We start from the raw sequence: 19,189 nt of genomic DNA on the forward strand, positions 1-19,189 counted from the left end.
CAAATGAATTTTAAGACAGATTGATATTCATACCAGTTTAAATTATAGCAAATAAAATCAATCATAAAAGACCACATGCTGTCTAGTTATTTCTACATACATTATTCAGAAAACAACTAGATAGGTAGGTGCCATGGGAAGACTCTGACTATGAAAACAGAAAAGTGGTCATAAGCATGTGCTGTGCAAAGTTTTACTCTTTTAGCTTTTTTGGGGGCCCACACCTGGCTCACAAAGAAACACAAATGGATGCTTATTCTTTCTCATCCATTCCCGGCCTGTACTGGCTTGTTTCTTCTTTCCAGCTTTTCTTAGGTTATACAGACTACCTCTGAGTCTTTTCCTTTTCTTACTCTGCAATCTTACTTTCACCGTTACTCCGTGGCTGTCTGGCCCCTGATGTCCTCCTCTCCTTCTATAGACACTGCCCGCCAGTCCTGCCTATCCTTCACCACCTAGTCTTGCTCCTGCCTTGCTCCTGGTCATTCAGCTCTTTATTAGGAGCATCAGGTGCAAACGGATGTAACATGAACAAAATACACCTTAAAATAATATTCTACAACAAGCACGTACACATTTCTTCTCTGTTCTTGACTGCAGAAATGAAGTCCCCGCCTGACTTTCCCGCAATGATGGACCTCAGGCTGGAACCGCTGCTCAAGTAAACTCTTGCTTCTAAGCTGCCTGTTGTCAGGGTGTTTTACATGGCAACCGACAACCAGGACAAGGCCCCAAGTTATACCTTTTAAAAGGGGTATATTTTATGATATGTAAATCACACTTAATTAAAGAAAATCAGTTATGGCTAGGATATAGCTCAGTTAGTAGAGTGCTTGCTAAGCAAGTGTGAGACCCTGGGTTCGATCACCAGCACAGTTGGGGGCAGGAGTAGCAGAAATTCAAGATCATCCTTGGAGCAGGTTCCCACAAACCCTAACAAAAGGCATTGTGACAACAGATGGGTAGGCCAATACACACAGTACAAGTGGACTAGCTAGGAAAAGGAAGCAGATTAGTCTTGGGCATTTGAATGCTCCAGTTGGTGGCATTGTTTGGGAGGTGTGACCTTGCTGGAAGAAATGTCACTGGGGACAGGCTTTGAGGTTTCACAGACTCGGTGCTAGTCCCATTTTGTTCTGCTTCTCGCTTATGGCTGGAGATGGGAGCTGTCAGCTGATCCACTCCACACAGGATTCTACCTCTTGGAACATATAAGCCCAAAGAAACTCTTTCCTTTAGAAGTTGCTTTGGTAGTGTTGTATCACAGCAACAGAAAAGTAACTAAGACACAGGAGGTAAGTATGACCGGAATATTTATGTACATATATGAAACACCTTTAAACTCATTTCCTAGAATCCACATGTGCACATATACACATTCCAGTTTCTAGAGAGATGGCTAGGCAGTTAAATGCACTGCCTTAGAAAACCTAGACTCAATTCCCAGCAACCACATGATGGCTCACAACCATCACACCAAGTATGCATGAATGTGGTGTAAGGATATAGATACACACACACACACACCATACACATAAAAAAAAAAATCACCCCTTGCCGGGAGGTGGTGGCACACACCTTTAATCCCAGCACAGGGCAGAGACAGGCAGAGCTCTGTGAGTTCAAGGCCAGCCTGGTCTATAGCATGAGTTCCAGGACAGTCAGGGATATACACAGAGACCCTATCTAAAACCATCCCCAAAACAAAACAAAATTATTAATTCTTTAAGTGTATGGTGTTTTTCCTGTATACAAGCCTATCTTGTCTGCACTATTGCATCCCTGGTGCCCTCAGATGCCAGAGAGGGCAGTGAATCCCCTGGAACCTCAGTTCTTTCCAAGAGAAATCAGGGCTCTACCTGCTGAGCCACCTCTTCAGTCCCAAGACAAGTCAGTTTAAATATAAACAGTTTTCTCTCTCTTTTTCCCTGATGAACAATTTTCAAGGAAGCATATACATTCACTTTAGAAACCATAGGAATTCTCTTCAAAAGGGCCCAGTTCAAGCTGGGTGAGGGAGGCTCACTCCTTTGATTCCAACACTTGTGAGGCAGAGGCAGGCAGATTTCTTTGAGTTCTAGGACAGCTTGGTCTACAGAACAAGTTCTAGGACATGATCCAAAGCTATAGAGAAACCCTGTCTCAAAAAACAAAAACAAACAAAAACCAACCAGGCTACAGCTCTAAGCACACAGCCTTGTTTACAGGGCAGTATCCTGAGATGGGACTGACAAAGAGCAGAGCAAGGAGAACAGCGGAGTCGATGGCACAGGAACCCAGTCCTGAAGGACTGGAACAAACTGAGCAAACCCAAAATACCTCAAAGCCAGAAAAAAATGGCGTGCAGGACAGAGTAATGACCTTGAGATAAGCAGTTATCTATTTTCCACAAAGACAGGTTCAATTTTGCTGTAAGAACAGCAGGGTAACCTTGCACCCCCTATGTAACATTCCAGAGAAGATAAAGCAGTGGACACATTTGGGGATAGGATATGGCTATTTCCTGGAACCCACTGTTTAAAAGGTTCAGAAGTAGAGCAGGGCATAGTGGCGCACTCCATTAATCCCAGTACACTGGAGGCAGACAGGCGGATCTCTGAGTTCTAGGCCAGCCTGCTAACACAGAGAAACCCTGTTTCAAAAAAAAAAAAAAAAAACCAAACCAAAAACAAAACAAACAACAAAAAAACCCAAACAGACAAACAAACAGATTCAGAGGTATAATTTGCCAGGGTTTTTTGGGTACATTTCTATCAAGTTGCTAACTGTGAAACATACTACCTTAAAGTTTAAGACTGCACTGAAGAGATAGCTCTATGGGTACAAGTCTTCATGAAGACAGGAGTTCAGATCCCAGAATCTACATAAAAACATGTGCTTGTAACCCTGGGGCAGTGGGAGGTAACGACAGGGCTGCCGGGGTGGGGGACGGACGGATGGACGATGAGGACGGGGCATGACACGATGACTCCCTGGCTGCCAGCCTAGCTGAGGTTCAGTGAAAGACCCCGTTTCAAGGGGATAAGGATCACAATGACAGAGCAGGGTGGCTCTCACCCAAAGATACATTGTGTCCATCCATCTCTGACCCACCCTGAAATTTTAGGGACAAAACTACCTTCCACCAGTTTCCATCTATAACTCTCCCTGCTCTGTGTGTGTGGGGAGGGGTGGGGAACACATTTATTTCTTAACTCACCTTTCTAAGACACTTGGCTAGAAAGGCTTGAAATCTAGATGTTAAAAACACAGCTTGTGGTAGAGCAGAGCAGGGTAGTGCATGCCTGTACCCCAGTACTCCAAGGCACTAACCCTAATGGTTCAGCACTGCCTGATAATTTTTATGTAAGCGTTAACTCTGCAGATTAAAGGCCTCTGCCAGGAAAGTTGCGGAGCAGACACACTCATTTACTTCCCAGGCGAGTCAAAGCTGTTAGACCAGTTTGTGTAAATACAAGAATAAAATCTCAAGGAAGCTGAGTATTTCATGTTCACATACAGCAAATACCTCTTAAAATGAGAATGAGAAACAAAACTCTTGCAGCAGGGCATGTAGCTCAATGATGAAGTACTTGGTTGGCATCTGCAAGGCCTAGTGTCTCCAGACACTTGAGAAACTGCTAGCTATAAAGAGCAAGCTACAGCATATTCTCATCCTCACCACCTCCTCATCTCTGAGACAGGGTCTCACCATGTATCCTTGGCTGGCCTGGAACCCAGATCTGCCTGCCCAGCCTCCCAAGTGCTAGGATTAAGAAGGGTGTGCACCACACCACACTGCTTGCCTTCTCTAATTCTAATGTTTCTTCACCTTCTCCGCTGTCACTATATCTCCTTTCCAAAATCAAAAGACCCTAATTAAAAACAGCCAGTGAGGGTATTGAGAGATGATTTGGCAGTTAAGAGTAATAGTTGCTCTTCCACAAGTCCCAGAGTTCCAATATTTACACAGTGACTCACAGAAGAAGTCAGCTCTAGGGGAACTAATGACCCTTTTCTGGACTCTGAAGGCACCAGGTATGCACGTGGTGCTCAAACATCTACACATGTTAAGGGGGGGGGGAGGGGGCAACGACTACACATTTATAATGCCAGCACTTGGAAGGGTGGTACACAAAGAGCCCAAAACAGCCGTGGCTACATGGCAAGACCATGCCCCCCAAACAAACAAACAAACAAATGTAGGAAAAGAGCCAGTGTAAGGGCTGGGGAGATGTTCCAGTTAGAGAAGACCTCGGTCTCTGGAAGCATGAAGATCTGAACTAGATCCTCAGCGCACTCACATAAGCTAGACATGGCAATGCAAGCCTCAAACAACCTGTAACTAAGGAGGCAGAGAGAGGGAGATCCCTAGGGCTTCCTGGTTAGCCAGTGAGTGGGGAAGCTGTCAAAAGAAAAACAAACAACAATAACAACACTCCTATCTCAAGATGGAAAGCAGAGACTGGAGAATTCCCACAACCCAAAGGCCAGCTACTTGAACAGGAAGTGAAACAACAAAGAAATCCTGTCTCCAACAAGGAGGAACCAACACACCTGAAGTTGTCCCCTGACCGACACCCCACCTCAAGCACACTCAGGAGGAGGAGGATGACAGAGAAGACACAAAGAAGCCACTATATGGCATGCTGAGGTTGGCAGTGCATACCTGTAATCCCAGATTTTAGGAGACTAAGCCAGGAGGCAAAGCCAGTATGGCCATAAGTTTGAGGACAACCTGACATACTGAGAGTTCCAGGCCAGCTGGGAACAAAGTATGACTCTGTCTCAAAGCAACAAGAGCCAGTGAGGGGCCAGTGCGACAGCTTAGCGGGTAGACACTTCCAACTCCTGGAAACCACATGATAGGAGAGAACAGACTGCTCTGACCCCTACACTCAACCCAAAACTTAAAAAAAAAAAAAAACAACTCCAAGAATCATGATATATAGCAATGATTCATACACAGGTCTTAAAAATTCAAAGACATAAAAAGCAAGATATAACCACGATCAATGACTAACACAAAGCTCCCAAGGTCCTCTGTCCTGCTCATACTCACCAGGATACTTCCATTATCAGAGAACCATTTACCTAGAGGGCTAGCTTCTGGGACTCCCAGGGAAGAGTACTTGTAAATATAGTAAATACACAGAGCAAACACAACTTGGTCAAATTAAAACAGCAAAGACAACGCAGGAAGGAAAGATTTAGCTTTCCTTTCCTCACTCAATTGTTACAGGGAAGTTCCTCTACCCAGATCTACTGGATAAGACAGAGCAGAGTCCGCAGCGCTGCCAAGCATCTCTGTGGTAACTTTACCCAGAAGATATAACAAGAAAAACTGAAGGTGACCAGTGGATCCTGACTTCACTGGATGTATGTATTTGGTCAACTTCAGGCAAACAATACCGAAGTATCCTTTCACCTGTAAGTCTTACTAAGGTTTGGTTTACATAGCAAGTTCCAGACCTCATCTCAAACACAAAACATTCATTATGTCTAATTGTGTACTTCCAAGCAGGACCCTCTTCTGGTCAGCTCAAGGCAAAGCACCTCTGCAGTACAAGCCTAAATTCAAGAACAGAAATCCAAAGAGCCCACAAGCTGCATTCACCCTATGCTGTGCTCAAACGTGTTGGAAATTTAACCTTTCTTGTACAGGGAGTTTGAGGACACTCTAGGACATTCGATATTCTGTCTCAAAATAAAACAATTTCAGCCTGCCCATGGGCAGCGGTGATTCTCTGAAGAAACCCATGCAAGGACACGCCACAAAGTTGTCCTCTGACCTCCACATACACAGTGGCACATGCATGCACATAGATGCACACGGGCACACACACAAAGAGACACAGACACATAGAAACCAAATGAATACACAAACAAGATTTCAAAAAGAAAAACAAAGACATGTTTGTGTGTATGATCTTTCTGCCATATGAAAATTGGTGTTCTTCCTGAAGGAGGCAGCAGTCAAATAAATCTTGGGGGTGTTTAGCAGACACACTTCCTTGGCCACTGCCCAGCAGCATCTGCAGTATTCTGCTATCCTACTTATACAATCATACCAAATAACACAACTTTGACCAGACAGAACACCCACACCTCACCAGCTGTTTTATCAGACAGGTCACCACTCCTAATACAACTATTTCAGGACTGGACCAAAACAGCCTAGAGATTTGCTTCCTAAAGCCCAAGCTGGGGTTGAGCATAGTTCCAAGACTCTTTCAGCTCAACATTCAATTGGGTACCTACCTCCCAGGATGTAGATGACCCAAGTTATTATCATGCTCCGAAGTTCAACTTAGACCTAGACCATTTCTGGGAAAGATGCTAAAACCATGATAAAGACGGAGAAATCAGTCAATTCCTCACCAATTTTCAGACCATTTCCCAAAACTGTCCTTACTGGACTCACTATAAGACTTCAATTCTTCCTTCTTTTCCTTGATCATCTTTTAAAGTGGGTTGGAGAGAGAGAGCTCTGTGGTTAAAGTATGTGCCATGCAAGTGTGAGAGCAAGTTCAAATCCCTAGAAGATGGATACAGGGACTATGTATAATCTCAGTGCTCCTACAGCAAGATGGGAGGCAAAGAATGGAGGGTCCGGAAAGCTGGTGGGCCAGTAGCCTGGTGTGCACAGTGACAAACTATAAGAGGCCCAAGACCAACACTCAAAGTTATCTTCTGATCCTGTAAGGAGTGGGATGGCATCCCCACAGTAGAAAAACACAGGTATCTCATGACTCTGAGTACAGGTTTGGAATCATGCACATCCAGGCTTAGGCTCTAATCTGTCATTGGGCTTTCTGACCCAAAACAAATGACCTAAATTCCCGCGAATCTTGCTATCTATTTACTTCACAAGGTCATGATGATTCTGTAGGCTGTGTTCAGTACTCAGCCTGAAGAGCAGAGAGTAAGTAATCACTAAATGGCAACTAGATTCTGGCAGTTCCTCCCCATAGGCACAAGAGGTGAGCTCTCGAAGCCCCACAGGAGCATTATTTGAACTTGGCTATGTCCACACAGAGGCAGAGTGGACTTTGGTAAGTGGTAACCACTTTTCCAGGACGGTGGCACAACAGATTCAACATCATCTAAAACATTAAACAGCCATACCAAAGAAATGTCCGAACCCTACATTTGTAGCATAGGTCCCATGGGGTAAGCTACTTCACAGAGGCCTGCTACCTTGCCACAGGCTGGTGCTCTCGAGGGTAGAAATCATTTCCGCACACAGTGGCGGTAAAATACTTGAGGAACAAAAGCAATGTCTTCTGTATACCGCATCTTAGCTACATTTATATCTCTGTGTGAGAACGTGTTTGGAGGTCAGAGGTGGAGTTACCTTATTTATCTGTTACCAGGACACAGTGTACATGAGGAGGTCAAAGAAACAACTTCTGGAGTCACTCTCTTTCACTTTAACACAGGTTCTGAAGATTCAACTCAGGTAACCAAGCTTGCACAGGAAGCACTTTTACTTGCCGAGTCATTTTACTGGACCCCAACACCTTTGTGATGTGGGAGGTCCTTCGTATATGTGCTGCTTTTATTGGTTACTGTTCTGGCCAATGGCTTAGCAGAGTTAAGCCTGGCGGGAACTCTGAACAAAGATAGAGATAGAGAGATAGTCAGGTAGATGCCATCCATGTAGCTGCTGAAGGAGAAAGACCCCTGCTGGAACCTTACTGGTAGGTCACAGCCTCATGGTGATACAAAGATGAATAGAAATGGGTTAATTTAAGATGAGTTAGCCAGGAATATGCCTGAGTCATTGACCAAACAGTGTTGTAATTAATAGTTTCTGTGATTACTCGGGTCTGAGTGGCCGGGAAACTAAAGAGCAGTCTCCTCCAACACCTTTGTTTGTTTGCCGTTTTCAAGACGGGGGCTGCATATTCCTCCCTTTTCTGGAACTCACTCTGTAGGCCAGGCTGGCCTCAAATCCAGAGAGATCTGTCTGCCTCTGCCTTAAGTGCTGGGATTAAAGGTGAGAGCCAATGCACCCGGTGTCAATATACTTTCTGATAAGCAGGCATCAGATGTTTTATTCAACTAAACACTTTCTACTCCTAGGTGGATATGATGATCTACTTATGTAACTCTTGGAACACTGAGGTAGGACAATAATGCTTTTGGGGGTAGTCTGGGCATGTAGTGAGATCCAGTCTCAATAAAGTCAGTCACTCCTTAGTTGTTGTGTGTGTGGTTTTTTTTTGGTTTTTCGTGATAGGGTTTCTCTATAGCTTTGGAGCCTATCCTGGAACTAGCTCTCATAGCCCAGGCTGGCCTCGAACTCAGAGATCTGCCTGCCTCTGCCTCCCGAGTGCTGGGACTAAAAAAGGCATGTGCCATCACTGCCTGGCTTGAACACATGCTATCTTTTTTTATTGCTTTATAAATAATATCATTCAAAATTTCCACTTCCTCCCCTCCTCCCATTTCCCTCCTGTTCCCCTCTCCCCCTCCAGTCCTAAGAGAGGGTAGGGTACCCTGCCCCGTGGGAAGTCCAAGGCCCTTCCCTGAACATATGCTATCTTAAAATAACTAATTGTCTCTCAGCTTCCACCTGACTAAAAAAGATCAGCCTGCCAGGTGTGGTAGATCTCTTTAAATTTGAGGCCAGCACAGTCTGTTCACACAGCAAGTTTGAAGCTGGTTTCAAACACAGAGATCCACCTGTGTCTGCCTCCCAAGGGTTAAGATTAAAGGAGGACTAAGAAACCTTATCTTGAAAAACAAAAACCAGCGCTAGAGAGATGGTTAAGTGGCTGCTCTAGAGGATCCACATTCAAGTCTCAAGTCACACTATGCAACTTCAGCTCCAGGGGATCCAACACCCACATACAGGCATTCATTCAGGAAAAATACCAATTCACAAAAAATAAAATAAAAATCATTAAAAAGGCTAGGACACTATTTTACCCATAATAAATCCCACATTTTCTTTTTTTCATTTGATTTTGAGGATCACCTTAATGCCACTATCTATGATACAGGTCAAGGGGTGGACAGAACTTGGTTAGAACACAAAATTAGAACTAGAAAATTAGTCATCCGGCTGGGACTATAACTTAGTTGGTGGTAGCATGCAGGAGTTCCTGGGTTTGATCTCTAGCATCACATAAACAAGGTGTGGTGGCAGAAGATCAGCTGCTTAGGGCCTACTTTGAGCCCTTGTCTACAAAAAGAGGAGGGAGGGAAGATTAAAGATGGCTTGGTTAAAGTAATTTACTGTCAATCTTATGACCTGAGATCAATCCCTGGAGCTCACCTAGTGGAGGACAGAACTGACTCCCACAAGTAATCCTGACAGCAGGCACGTCACACATGCCCGCCCGCAGACACTCCCGATGCTTGCAGGTATAGAGTGATTTAATGGAGCAGCCGTTTTCCAGTAGCATTTTATCACCAAAAGCAGACCACTCTGTCCTCTAAAACAAAAACACACTTGCTAATAGCCACCCTTCCTAACAGAACATCCCAACACTACATACTGGAATATTCCACCAGGAAGCAGCAATAGTTGGAAAATTTTTCTAGTTTTGTCAAAACAATGCACTACAAAGAAACAGCAATGTCAATCAATGTTAGGATCTCACTATCAGTGCTCTAGTTAGGAAAGTATAAAAGGGATGACGATGAGCCTTTCTTGACCAATGTGTAAGTATTTTGAAATAAAGGAAAAGCACAACTCTCAGCCAGGCGGTGATACCACTCGTCTTTAATTCCATCACTAGGGAGGCAGAAGCAGACAGATCTCAGTGAATTCAAAGCCAGCCTGGTCTGAGTGAGTTCTAGGACAGGCTCCAAAGCAACACAGAGAAACCCTGTCTTGAAAAGAAACAAAAACAAACAGAAAAGCACAACTCTCCCAATAACTGTCTTTTGAATACACACTTCCCTCGCCATCAATGTTCATTAAGAACAAACATGCTAAGGCTGGAGTAAGAGCACTTGCTGCTCTTCCAGAGGACCTGAGTTCAATCCACAAACCCACATCAAGCAGCTCACAACCGCCTTTAACTCCAGGGTAATCTGGCCTCTTCAGGCATCCGCGCACACACACATATTCATTTATTTATCAGAATAAATTAACTCTAAACAACAACAACCAACAGAATTTTGGGGCCCAAGACTATGTAGCTTAGTGGAAGAACACTTGCCCAGCATTCAAGGTCATGGGTTCAATTTCCAATAACTCAAAAAGATTTTAACTGCTTCAATCCTCTGTACAATACAAGAATGACCCACAGCAGCTATGGGGAACCCTGGGAAGTAGAGACAGGAGGGCCAGTTTCGGAGATCTTATTTCAAAATAATGAAACATCCCAATTGTAACAGTTTTATTCTACCATGCCAAAGAGTTTCCAGCCACATAATACTAACACCAATGCCCAAACCAACTTTTCTGTAGTGCCTTGTACACACTAGGCAAGCACAAAGTAATCTCTTCTTTTAAGAAAGGGCTCATTGCTCAGGTTGGCCTTGAAGTTGTGATCCTCCAGCCTTAGTTAGTCTCCCCACTATTGGGATTACAAGTGTGGGCTCGGCTACTTTATTACCTAGCATGCATGGTAACAATCCTAAAAAAAAAAAGACAAAAAGAAAAACCCAGTTTTTAACTGCTGAACCATCTCTCCAGCCCCTCAAAGTAACATTTTTTTAAACACCTGCCTTGCTAAGACACTTTCTAATTTTTGTCCAAGTAGTTACCTTATTCTTTTTTAATAGTATCCAATATGTCATTTAAGACTATAAATCGGAGCAGGGCAGTGGTGGCGCACGCCTTTAATTCCAGCACTCGGGAGGCAGAGGCAGGCGGATCTCGGTGAGTTCGAGACCAGCCTGGTCTACAGAGCTAGTTCCAGGACAGGCTCCAAAGCCACAGAGAAACCCTGTCTCGGGAAAAAAAAAAAAAAAAAAAAAAAAGACTATAAATTGGGCTTGTGACTACTGCCTGAAATCACAGAACTTGGAAGGTAAAAAAGAAAAAAGGTCCCCTCCAAAACCACACAACTTTTATTACATGTATTTACTTGTGTGTGTCTGTTCCAAGAACAGAATTTAGGTCCTGATGTTTAGCCGCAAGCACCTTTATCCACTGAGCCAGCTCATGAGCCCCCACTTTCTCATTTTATTTTATACATTTTTCTTAAATACCTGTCTAACTCACTACAAAGGGTTTGATAAGCTTGACTGATTAATAGTAAAAAAGCATTTGTGGATTTAATTTTTGATGTGTGGATAAAATCATAACTTGAAGGTCACAGACATGGTGGGATGGAGCCGTGGCAGGTCAGTGGTAGAATACTTGTGTAGGATGAGCTAAATCCTGGAGTTGATCTCCATGCAGTACCACAAAAACAAATAAAAGACACAGCGGGGAAAAAGACAAAACCCCTGACAAAGGTCATTCCCCTTAAAGGAGATTTTAGAAGATCAACGTGACAACAGTAAACCACAGTCCTAGCCAGGGTCGTGTCTGCAGGCCCAGCTACTCAAGAGGTTAAAGTTGACGACCGCTTAACTCACAAACTCAAAATTAGCCTGATGCTCATCCTTAATCCCCAATGAGGCAGCGGCAGGTGCATCTCTGAGTTTGAGGACAGCCAGGACTACACAGAGAAACCCTGTTAGGGGTGGAGGTGGGGAGGATGGACACACAGCTAGCCTGACCTAGCCAACACAAATAAGAGGGGACCTCTTTCTCTCTATCAACCCAAGACACCAGACATAAAAGCAAAGTTAATCTAGATCTCAGAAGGCAGAGGCAAGTGGATCTCTGTGAGTTCAAGGGCCTGGTCTACAGATCGAGTTCCAGGATAATCAGGGCTACACAGAGAAAACCCTATTTTGAAAAACAAAAACCAAACCAAACATCAAGGAAGCCTTAAAGGATCAATGTTAGATGCCTATAATCCTGCACTTGGGAGGCTGAGGCAGAGGGATTGTAAAGAGTTCAAGACTAGTCTAGTCTGGATAATAAGGCAAAACTTTGTCTCAAGACACCAAGTCTAGGCCAACGGTCCCAGGTTATCAGAATGACTACAAAGAGTTGCCAGGAACCCAAACATGCCAAGTCCTATGAACCTAGTAGGAAGGGCTGCAACAAGAATAAAGACTGTAGCTAAGCATCCGAAGCATGTCAAATGGCAACGCTAAAGCCTGCTATTTTAGAGGCAGTCTCACGGAGCTCTCGGTGCCTGAGCGGGAAGCCATATAATTTCTAACCTCATGGAAAAGAGCTTCGAACCTTCCACCCCCCCCCCCCACTCCCTCTTAAGATAGCAGGCTGCGAAAGAATGAAAAGACACCTACAGAATGTATCCTAGGAGAAGATTCTATTCTGAGATTCCTGGAGAATAGGCTGGACTCAGAAATCTCTGCTGGAGATGATCAACTGGACAGACAGACCTGATAATGGGCAGGCAAAAATTTTCCTTCCCACTCTTCAAGCAGACTCCAACTAGTATCTTACAAGCAAGTATCTTACTAGAACTATCATGCAAGTACTCTCTCAAGCCCTAGTTCAAAGAAGAATCCTCTTGTTAAAGGGTACATCCAATTGGTCTATGGGGTGTGGCAGGAAGGATAGAAAAATACCTTACTACATGCCGCCGTAAATGCATGCTTACTGAAGAATGTGTCTAGAGATCTCCCTTCCCTTGAAGGATTAAGTACATCTCCTACCGCAATGTGTGTCAAGACTCGAAACTCGAGTGTTTGTTCATTAGATCCACAGGACATAGGACTCTTGAACAGAATACTCAAGCTCTTACGACTAGTTCTGAATTAAGACACTTGGAGGGTTACCTGAGGAAGACTACCACATCCTAATTGGATGCGTTCATCACTCCCCTTCCTCTGTGTGCAATTACTCTCCACCAAATTTTTTGAGACTCACCCTAAACATGTTAGGCAAGTACTCTACCACTGAACTGTATCACAATACTACTTTTTACATTTTATTTTGAATCAGAATGTCATTTAGTTATTCAGGCAGACTTTGAGCATGCAACTTCCTGCCTCAGCTTCCCAGGTAGATAAAATTACTCCCGTGCCACTAGAGCTAGCTCCTGTAAGATAGTTCTAAAGATCAGTGTATATAACAGGACTAACATAACAGAGAAACCCTGTGTAACAGTCCTGGCTGTCCTAGAACTCACTTTGTAGACCAGGCTGGCCTTGAACTTACAGAAATCTGCCTGACTCTGCCTTGCAAATTCTGGTATTAAAGGCATGAGCTACCATTGCCTGGCACAATCCAAGACTTCTATGCATAGTTAAATACATATAACCTGTCATATGTCAAACAAGTCTCTGCAATTGGTTTTATATTCACCTCTCCCCTGAATCATAAATATTCTGATCCTTGACTCTTCTGTTTTTCACTTTAAAATCTAAGATGGGACATGGCACACAAGACAAAGGGATGGATGAAGGCTCTTCCAGAGCCTGAATCTCTAATGGCTTAGGTAGATATATGAAAGCCTAGAAGACAGCTGCCAAGTCTGAAACAGGCCAGCAGTAAAAACTGAGTGAGATTCTTAACCCTCAAAGACTCTGAGAGCTCAAGTCGTGGCTTAGTAACAGGGTGACTGCCAGAAATGGACAGGCCTTGAGTTCAACCACTACCAGCAAAACCAGTATCTTTAAAAATGGCTTGGAATGTCCATTCAGTGCTTGTTTGCAACCCTAAGTTCAATCTCCAGCACTCTTCCTCCCAATATATATTTGCAAATGCACGGAGTGTGCAAAACTAGAAGGAATGGAGGAAGGGATGGAAAGAGGTATGAAATGAGGAGAAAGAAGACTGAATGACTGTAAGCTATCACTCTGAAGACTCTTTTTGAAGAAAAGTGCTGAAAATCATACACACTAGCTTTGTAACTGTGTCATCAAGTAGGATCTTAGCCAGTGTATCACCTGAGTCACAACCACACCTTCAAGAATATGAAAAGCTTACTTCCCTACACTCAATTCTTTAAGAAGCCCTTACCATTTTCTAGGTGTGTCTTACTTTCTTCTGAGTAACACAGTCCCTTAATCCGCATGCTTAAACCTTATTAAAATATCTTTAAAATCCAAATTTAGCCACATTTAAGAAAGAATATTGAGAAATGAATAAAACCAAAAACTACCTGAAATTCACTAGTTTGAGAATGTTCTGCTGGGCAGTGGTGGCACACCTTTAATCCCAACACTGGGGAGGCAAAGGCCAAGTGGATTTTTGAGTTCAAGGCCAACCTAGGATACTTAGAGTTCCAGGACAGCTATGGCTACACAGAGAAAACCCTGTCTCCAAAAAGGAAAGGTTTCTTTTATTAAGAGGAGAAAGATGTTTACAGAAGGGTCTCCTATAGTCAACTGACCTTGAACTCGGGGCCATTTCTTTTCCCAGCAGCTAGTTCATTCAGTAATGAATGAACTGGTCATGGTGGCTCATTCCTATAATAGCAGCATTTGGGAGATTGAGGCAGAAAGATCAAGAGTACAAATCCAACCAGGAACACAGGAGACCTTTATCTCAAAAGAGAAAAACAAAAAGGCCAAGAAACCATTTTAAGTTCCTTATTTGAAACCAGGTGTGGTTCAACTCGTGGCACTGGATCCAGTTTTGGCTATGTACATGTTTTTCCTTATAAGGCAACTTTGGGGAATATACTATGAGTAATCATAAAGAGCTAAACTTATACAGGGTAAGTACTAAGGGAGGTTTACGTAAGAAAACAACTGGCTGCTTATTCTATTAGCCCACCTAAACAGGAACACTCCAACCAGCTATACACCATGTGCTATAAAACACGGCCACCGGGCTGGAGAGATGGCTCAGAGGTTAAGAGCATTGCCTGCTCTTCCAAAGGTCCTGAGTTCAATTCCCAGCAACCACATGGTGGCTCACAACCATCTGTAATGGGGTCTGGTGCCCTCTGCTGGCCTGCAGGCATACACACAGACAGAATATTGTATACATAATAAATAAATATATATAAAAAAAAAAACCCAAAAAACACGGCCACCAAATTTCTCCTTCAGTAGTTGGCCTTTGTAGATGTAATTCCACAACAATACAGCCTGCTGGACTCAGAGTAATTTTTAAGACTAGTCTTGTAGATTTTGGAAAAGACAGCTTTCCAAACCAGCACACTGGTTCACAAACTAGAATGTGGATTACTATGCAGTTACACTCGTGGATACCAAGCTCAGAATCATAGGTCAAAGAGGCCGGCTTCTGCAGTTTGACGCTTAGCGTGTCTCACATTTTCACACTCTGACATTCAAGACAACAAGTTATCTAAGCTCCCAGCTGCTTTGTGTATCAACTGGTGACATTTGTTGTTGTGAACATTAAATGACAACGTATCACTCCAAAGCATCTATGACAAAGCGCTCAGTCAATCATTTTGTAGTGACTTCATCCTGTCAATGTATTTTAACTAATGAGTCCTTTTTGGGGCTACTCTACATTTGGTTATATATCAAAAGATAACCTCATATTGACTGAGTAAACTTCAAAATTACTCGGGCAAACTTTAAAAAGTAGTGTTTAGGCGGAGAATGGTGATAGCATATACGAGCAGAGACACACACATCTCTGTGAGCTAGAGGCCATCCTCGGCTATACACCAAATTCGAGGCCAGCCAGGGCAACATAGTAAGAACATAACTCAAAAAATTTGGGGCCCTGATGACTTGCACTCCAGCCTCAGAACGTGACTTAAAGTAGAAGGAGAAAACCAACTAACACCACAAAGTTGTCCTTTGACCTCTACAAATACCCATGCGCACACACAAAGAAGCTAAAGGAAAGCTAATGGGGCCCACATCCTAAACCTGCCCACAAGTTCCTATTTACTTCTGAGATAATTCTACGCATGTTAAACTGGGGCACCTCCAAAGACTAACACATATGGATCCATTTTGCCATTTAATTTTTCTTTAAGGTTCATCACAATCATCCTAAAAATATTTTAGTATTAGTCAGGCTCATCCTATAACCCCAGCACCTCGGGGAATAGAGGCAGATCAGAAGTCAGGCCAGCTTCAGCCAGCCACATAATGAGTTGGAGGCCAGCTTGGTTTACAAAACCATTAAAATTTTTTAGGGGGGGAGGGGCACTTAAAACTAATACAACTCAGCCATGAGAACGAAATCTTGCCATTTCCCAAAAGAAACTGATACGCACCAAAAAAGTTCCGAGTCACATACAACAAACTTTTGATTCCCTGACCAACACCTGAGATTTTAGCATTTCCATGGGTTCGAGGTGCAACCAGATCCTGGCTAAATTATTAAGCAAAGCAGGAAACGATTATAAATTGCATTACTTGTTCAGAGGAAGAGCCCCGAGCTAATTTAGACAGCGTAATCCTGTCTAACATGTTCTTTAGCACGCTCCAAACTTTACCGAACTTTTCTAAACTAGAAAATAAAGTTTCCAAAGACTTTTAAGAGAGCCTTAACACTTCCAAGTAGTTAGGAACTATGGCTAGGAACAAATCTAAGAATGAGATCAACTAGGAGAAAGAAAAGTAGCTTACCACGCCTCCAATGTTAACTTCACTCAAGCAAACTAGTATAAAAATTCATATTGAAACTGCTTCAGAGAATGCACTATATCCAAATTCTAATAAGAACCATAAATAAAAGCATTGAGATAACCTACTGGTTCAAGTTCAACTTGAAACAGTGTAACAGGACGAATTCATAAATGAGTACCCCACAGAAAGCTTTAAGTAACAACAAAAGGATGTCTACTGAAACAACAGTACTTGGCTAATTCTTGGCGTCCTAATGAATCATGACCTCTAGTAACACTCCTATATGATTTTCACATTTGGGCTTTCCACCCCCCCCCCACTCTCCACACGGCACAAGTTCCTATTAGAAAGTTTTTATATTCCATTTAAAACAAAACACCCTAAGAAATAACAACAAAAGCATCTATCTACCCACATCTCAAGATTTTACACTACATCAAAGGGATGAGCAAAGACCTTCAGGCTGATCTTTCAGGCGTCTAATTCCAAACAGAAATTAGAGCTTCTCGTTAATTAAGAATGAAACACCAAAGCAAAAGCATCTGGCTTTAAAACCATGAACTTTGGTAGAATGAAGCCGAATCCACCAAAAAAGTTAATGAGTTCGGTGCCAACGTCGTCATCACACCACCGTCAGATTCCCCTTCCGTGACAAACTCGGGCTGAAACTCAGAACGTCTCAGTTGTGGGCCGAAGTCAACTTCCCACATGGCAGGGAAGAAAGGCACTCTGTTATAACTATGCCATGGAGTGCAGCAATATATAACGTTCCACTTTTCGGGTGGGGGCAAGCCAGATAGTAAAAAGTTTCCATAATTGGGAAAGTAAATACAGCAATACAAGGAAGTAACACAAATACCTCTGGCAAACTCACAAAAAGCAAACATATGGCTACTTTCAACCTAGCTTATTCACCCAGGAATGAACTAACAAATTCGTACAAAAACTTACAGGAGCCCGGAAGCTCCCTTTAAGTTTTGAATTTCCACAGCATTATTAATCCATCAGGAAACTCGACGATGACATTACTAAGATGTTACAAAGAAAAGCCAACAAGGACACTAATGTTATGGTTTCTATCAACCAGTCGCATTACCTGGAATTATCTTGAATGAGCACACAACAGATTTGTTAACAACAACAACAAAAAAACCCACCAGCCCATCCCGCACACGCTGGCATTTTCGGTTTATAGACGAGTCTTGGAACAGCCAAAACCAGGAAGCGCCGGAGAAATTAGAAAACTTAGGGGAAGTCGGAGAGGTCTAAGACCCAAACAAATAATGGTGAGCCGGGAAGATCTCCCTTGGCCAACTCTCCTTTACAGCCCCCATCAAAACTTCACCCACAAGGGACTTGAAAGTCCAAGTGGGGGAGGCCATTTTAATGAGGCCTGGGTGAGGAACGTGAAGCGAGAGTAAGATAGAAAATCAGGGTAGGGCGTTCGGAAAGGAGCGCCAAGTACTTTACCCCAACAGCACCCAAGTCGGGTGGCAGCACAAGGAGCCCGAAAAGTGAGGAGCTGGATTTAAGGGCTCGAGAGTGGTACAAAAGTCGCAGGGGCTTTCTCCAGAGAGGGCACCGAGTGATCTGAGCCGTGGGAGCCGGCTCCTTACCCCTAGAGGGTGGGGGCAGGACTCTTTCCCGGCCAGCAGCGCCGACCCTCGCCCTCCAGTCAGAGGCTACTACCCGGAGGTCTAAAGGCGGGAGTTGGCTAGTGCCGGGTTCTCCCCATCCGGCCATGTGGGGTGGGGGCGGCCATCCCGAGGGTCCCGGATCCAAGAGTGCAGGGGGGTGGCGGACGTGGCTCTCACCCGCGGGCCGCCTCCAAGCTCTTAATGAGCTTCTTGATCTTCCAGATCTCCACGTTCCTATCGGCAGCACTGGGGTCGTCCGCCATCTTCTCGCCTCCTCCTCCCTAGAGCGGCCCGGCGGGGCCCGGAGACACCAAGACCACAGAGTTAGTGCCGCCGCTGGGGCAGAGAGGCCCCCTTCGTCGCCACCCCCCAAGCTGCCCTCTCCTCCCGCCCCGACAACCAGCGGCATCGGGCGCCGGCTTTCCTACGCCCGCTTTACCTAGGGGCCCAGTGCTGGGCGGTAGCGGCTGCTCCTCCCCGGCGGCGGCTCCGCGGCGGCGGCGGCTCTGACGTAGGACACCGGCTCCCTCTCTCCAGGCAGCTGCATGTGTTGCAATCCGCTCACATGGGGCCTCTGATCTCACTTCCTCCGCCAGGGGCGGAGTGGAAGGCGGCGGGCGGAAGGGAGGGGGCCGGTGCGACGCACAGAGGGTCTGCGCGCGCCGCGACTTCCCATTGGCTCTCGTGCCTCCGCTTACAAGAGTTCTTCTGATTGGCTGCCTCTGCGGCCGCGCTGCCTTATGAGGTGTAGGCCGGGGAGCGGGAGGCACCGCCTCCGTTCCGGCCCCGCCGGCTTTGGACTCCGGTGGCCGGGCGAGCATTTTCTCGGCTTCTATGGGCTGGAATGGCGGTGGCTCTTAAAGGGCGCGAGAGAGTGGTCGTTGTCTTCCGTTTTTTGCCCCTTCACCTGAACGGACACCTGAAGCTCTGCCACGCAGAATCCTGTTTCTCGGACCGACTCGTATGTACGTGCGTGTGGTCAGAGGTGCTTGGAAAGCTTGGAGGACGTCTCTCCG

The 19,189-nt window shown here is 44.6% G+C and overlaps 1 protein-coding gene across 1 annotated transcript in view; it reads right to left on the minus strand.

Moving 5' to 3' along the window:
• LOC121443042 (eukaryotic peptide chain release factor subunit 1) overlaps positions 1-18,767 on the minus strand; it is a 30,521-nt gene extending 11,754 nt beyond the window's left edge. Inside the window, exons 1-2 of the mRNA XM_041644731.1 lie at positions 18,613-18,767; positions 18,351-18,454 (exon numbers count right to left, since the gene is read on the minus strand). Coding sequence (XP_041500665.1) covers positions 18,351-18,436 — 86 coding nt within the window. The 5' untranslated portion in view covers positions 18,437-18,454; positions 18,613-18,767. The remainder of the gene's footprint in view (positions 1-18,350; positions 18,455-18,612) is intronic.
• Between the last annotated feature and the right edge of the window lie 422 nt (positions 18,768-19,189).

The sequence above is a fragment of the Microtus oregoni genome, unplaced genomic scaffold (assembly GCF_018167655.1).
Source record: "Microtus oregoni isolate MIOR12 unplaced genomic scaffold, Mior012 000098F_ref0000018, whole genome shotgun sequence".
Classification (NCBI taxonomy): Eukaryota; Metazoa; Chordata; class Mammalia; order Rodentia; family Cricetidae; genus Microtus; species Microtus oregoni.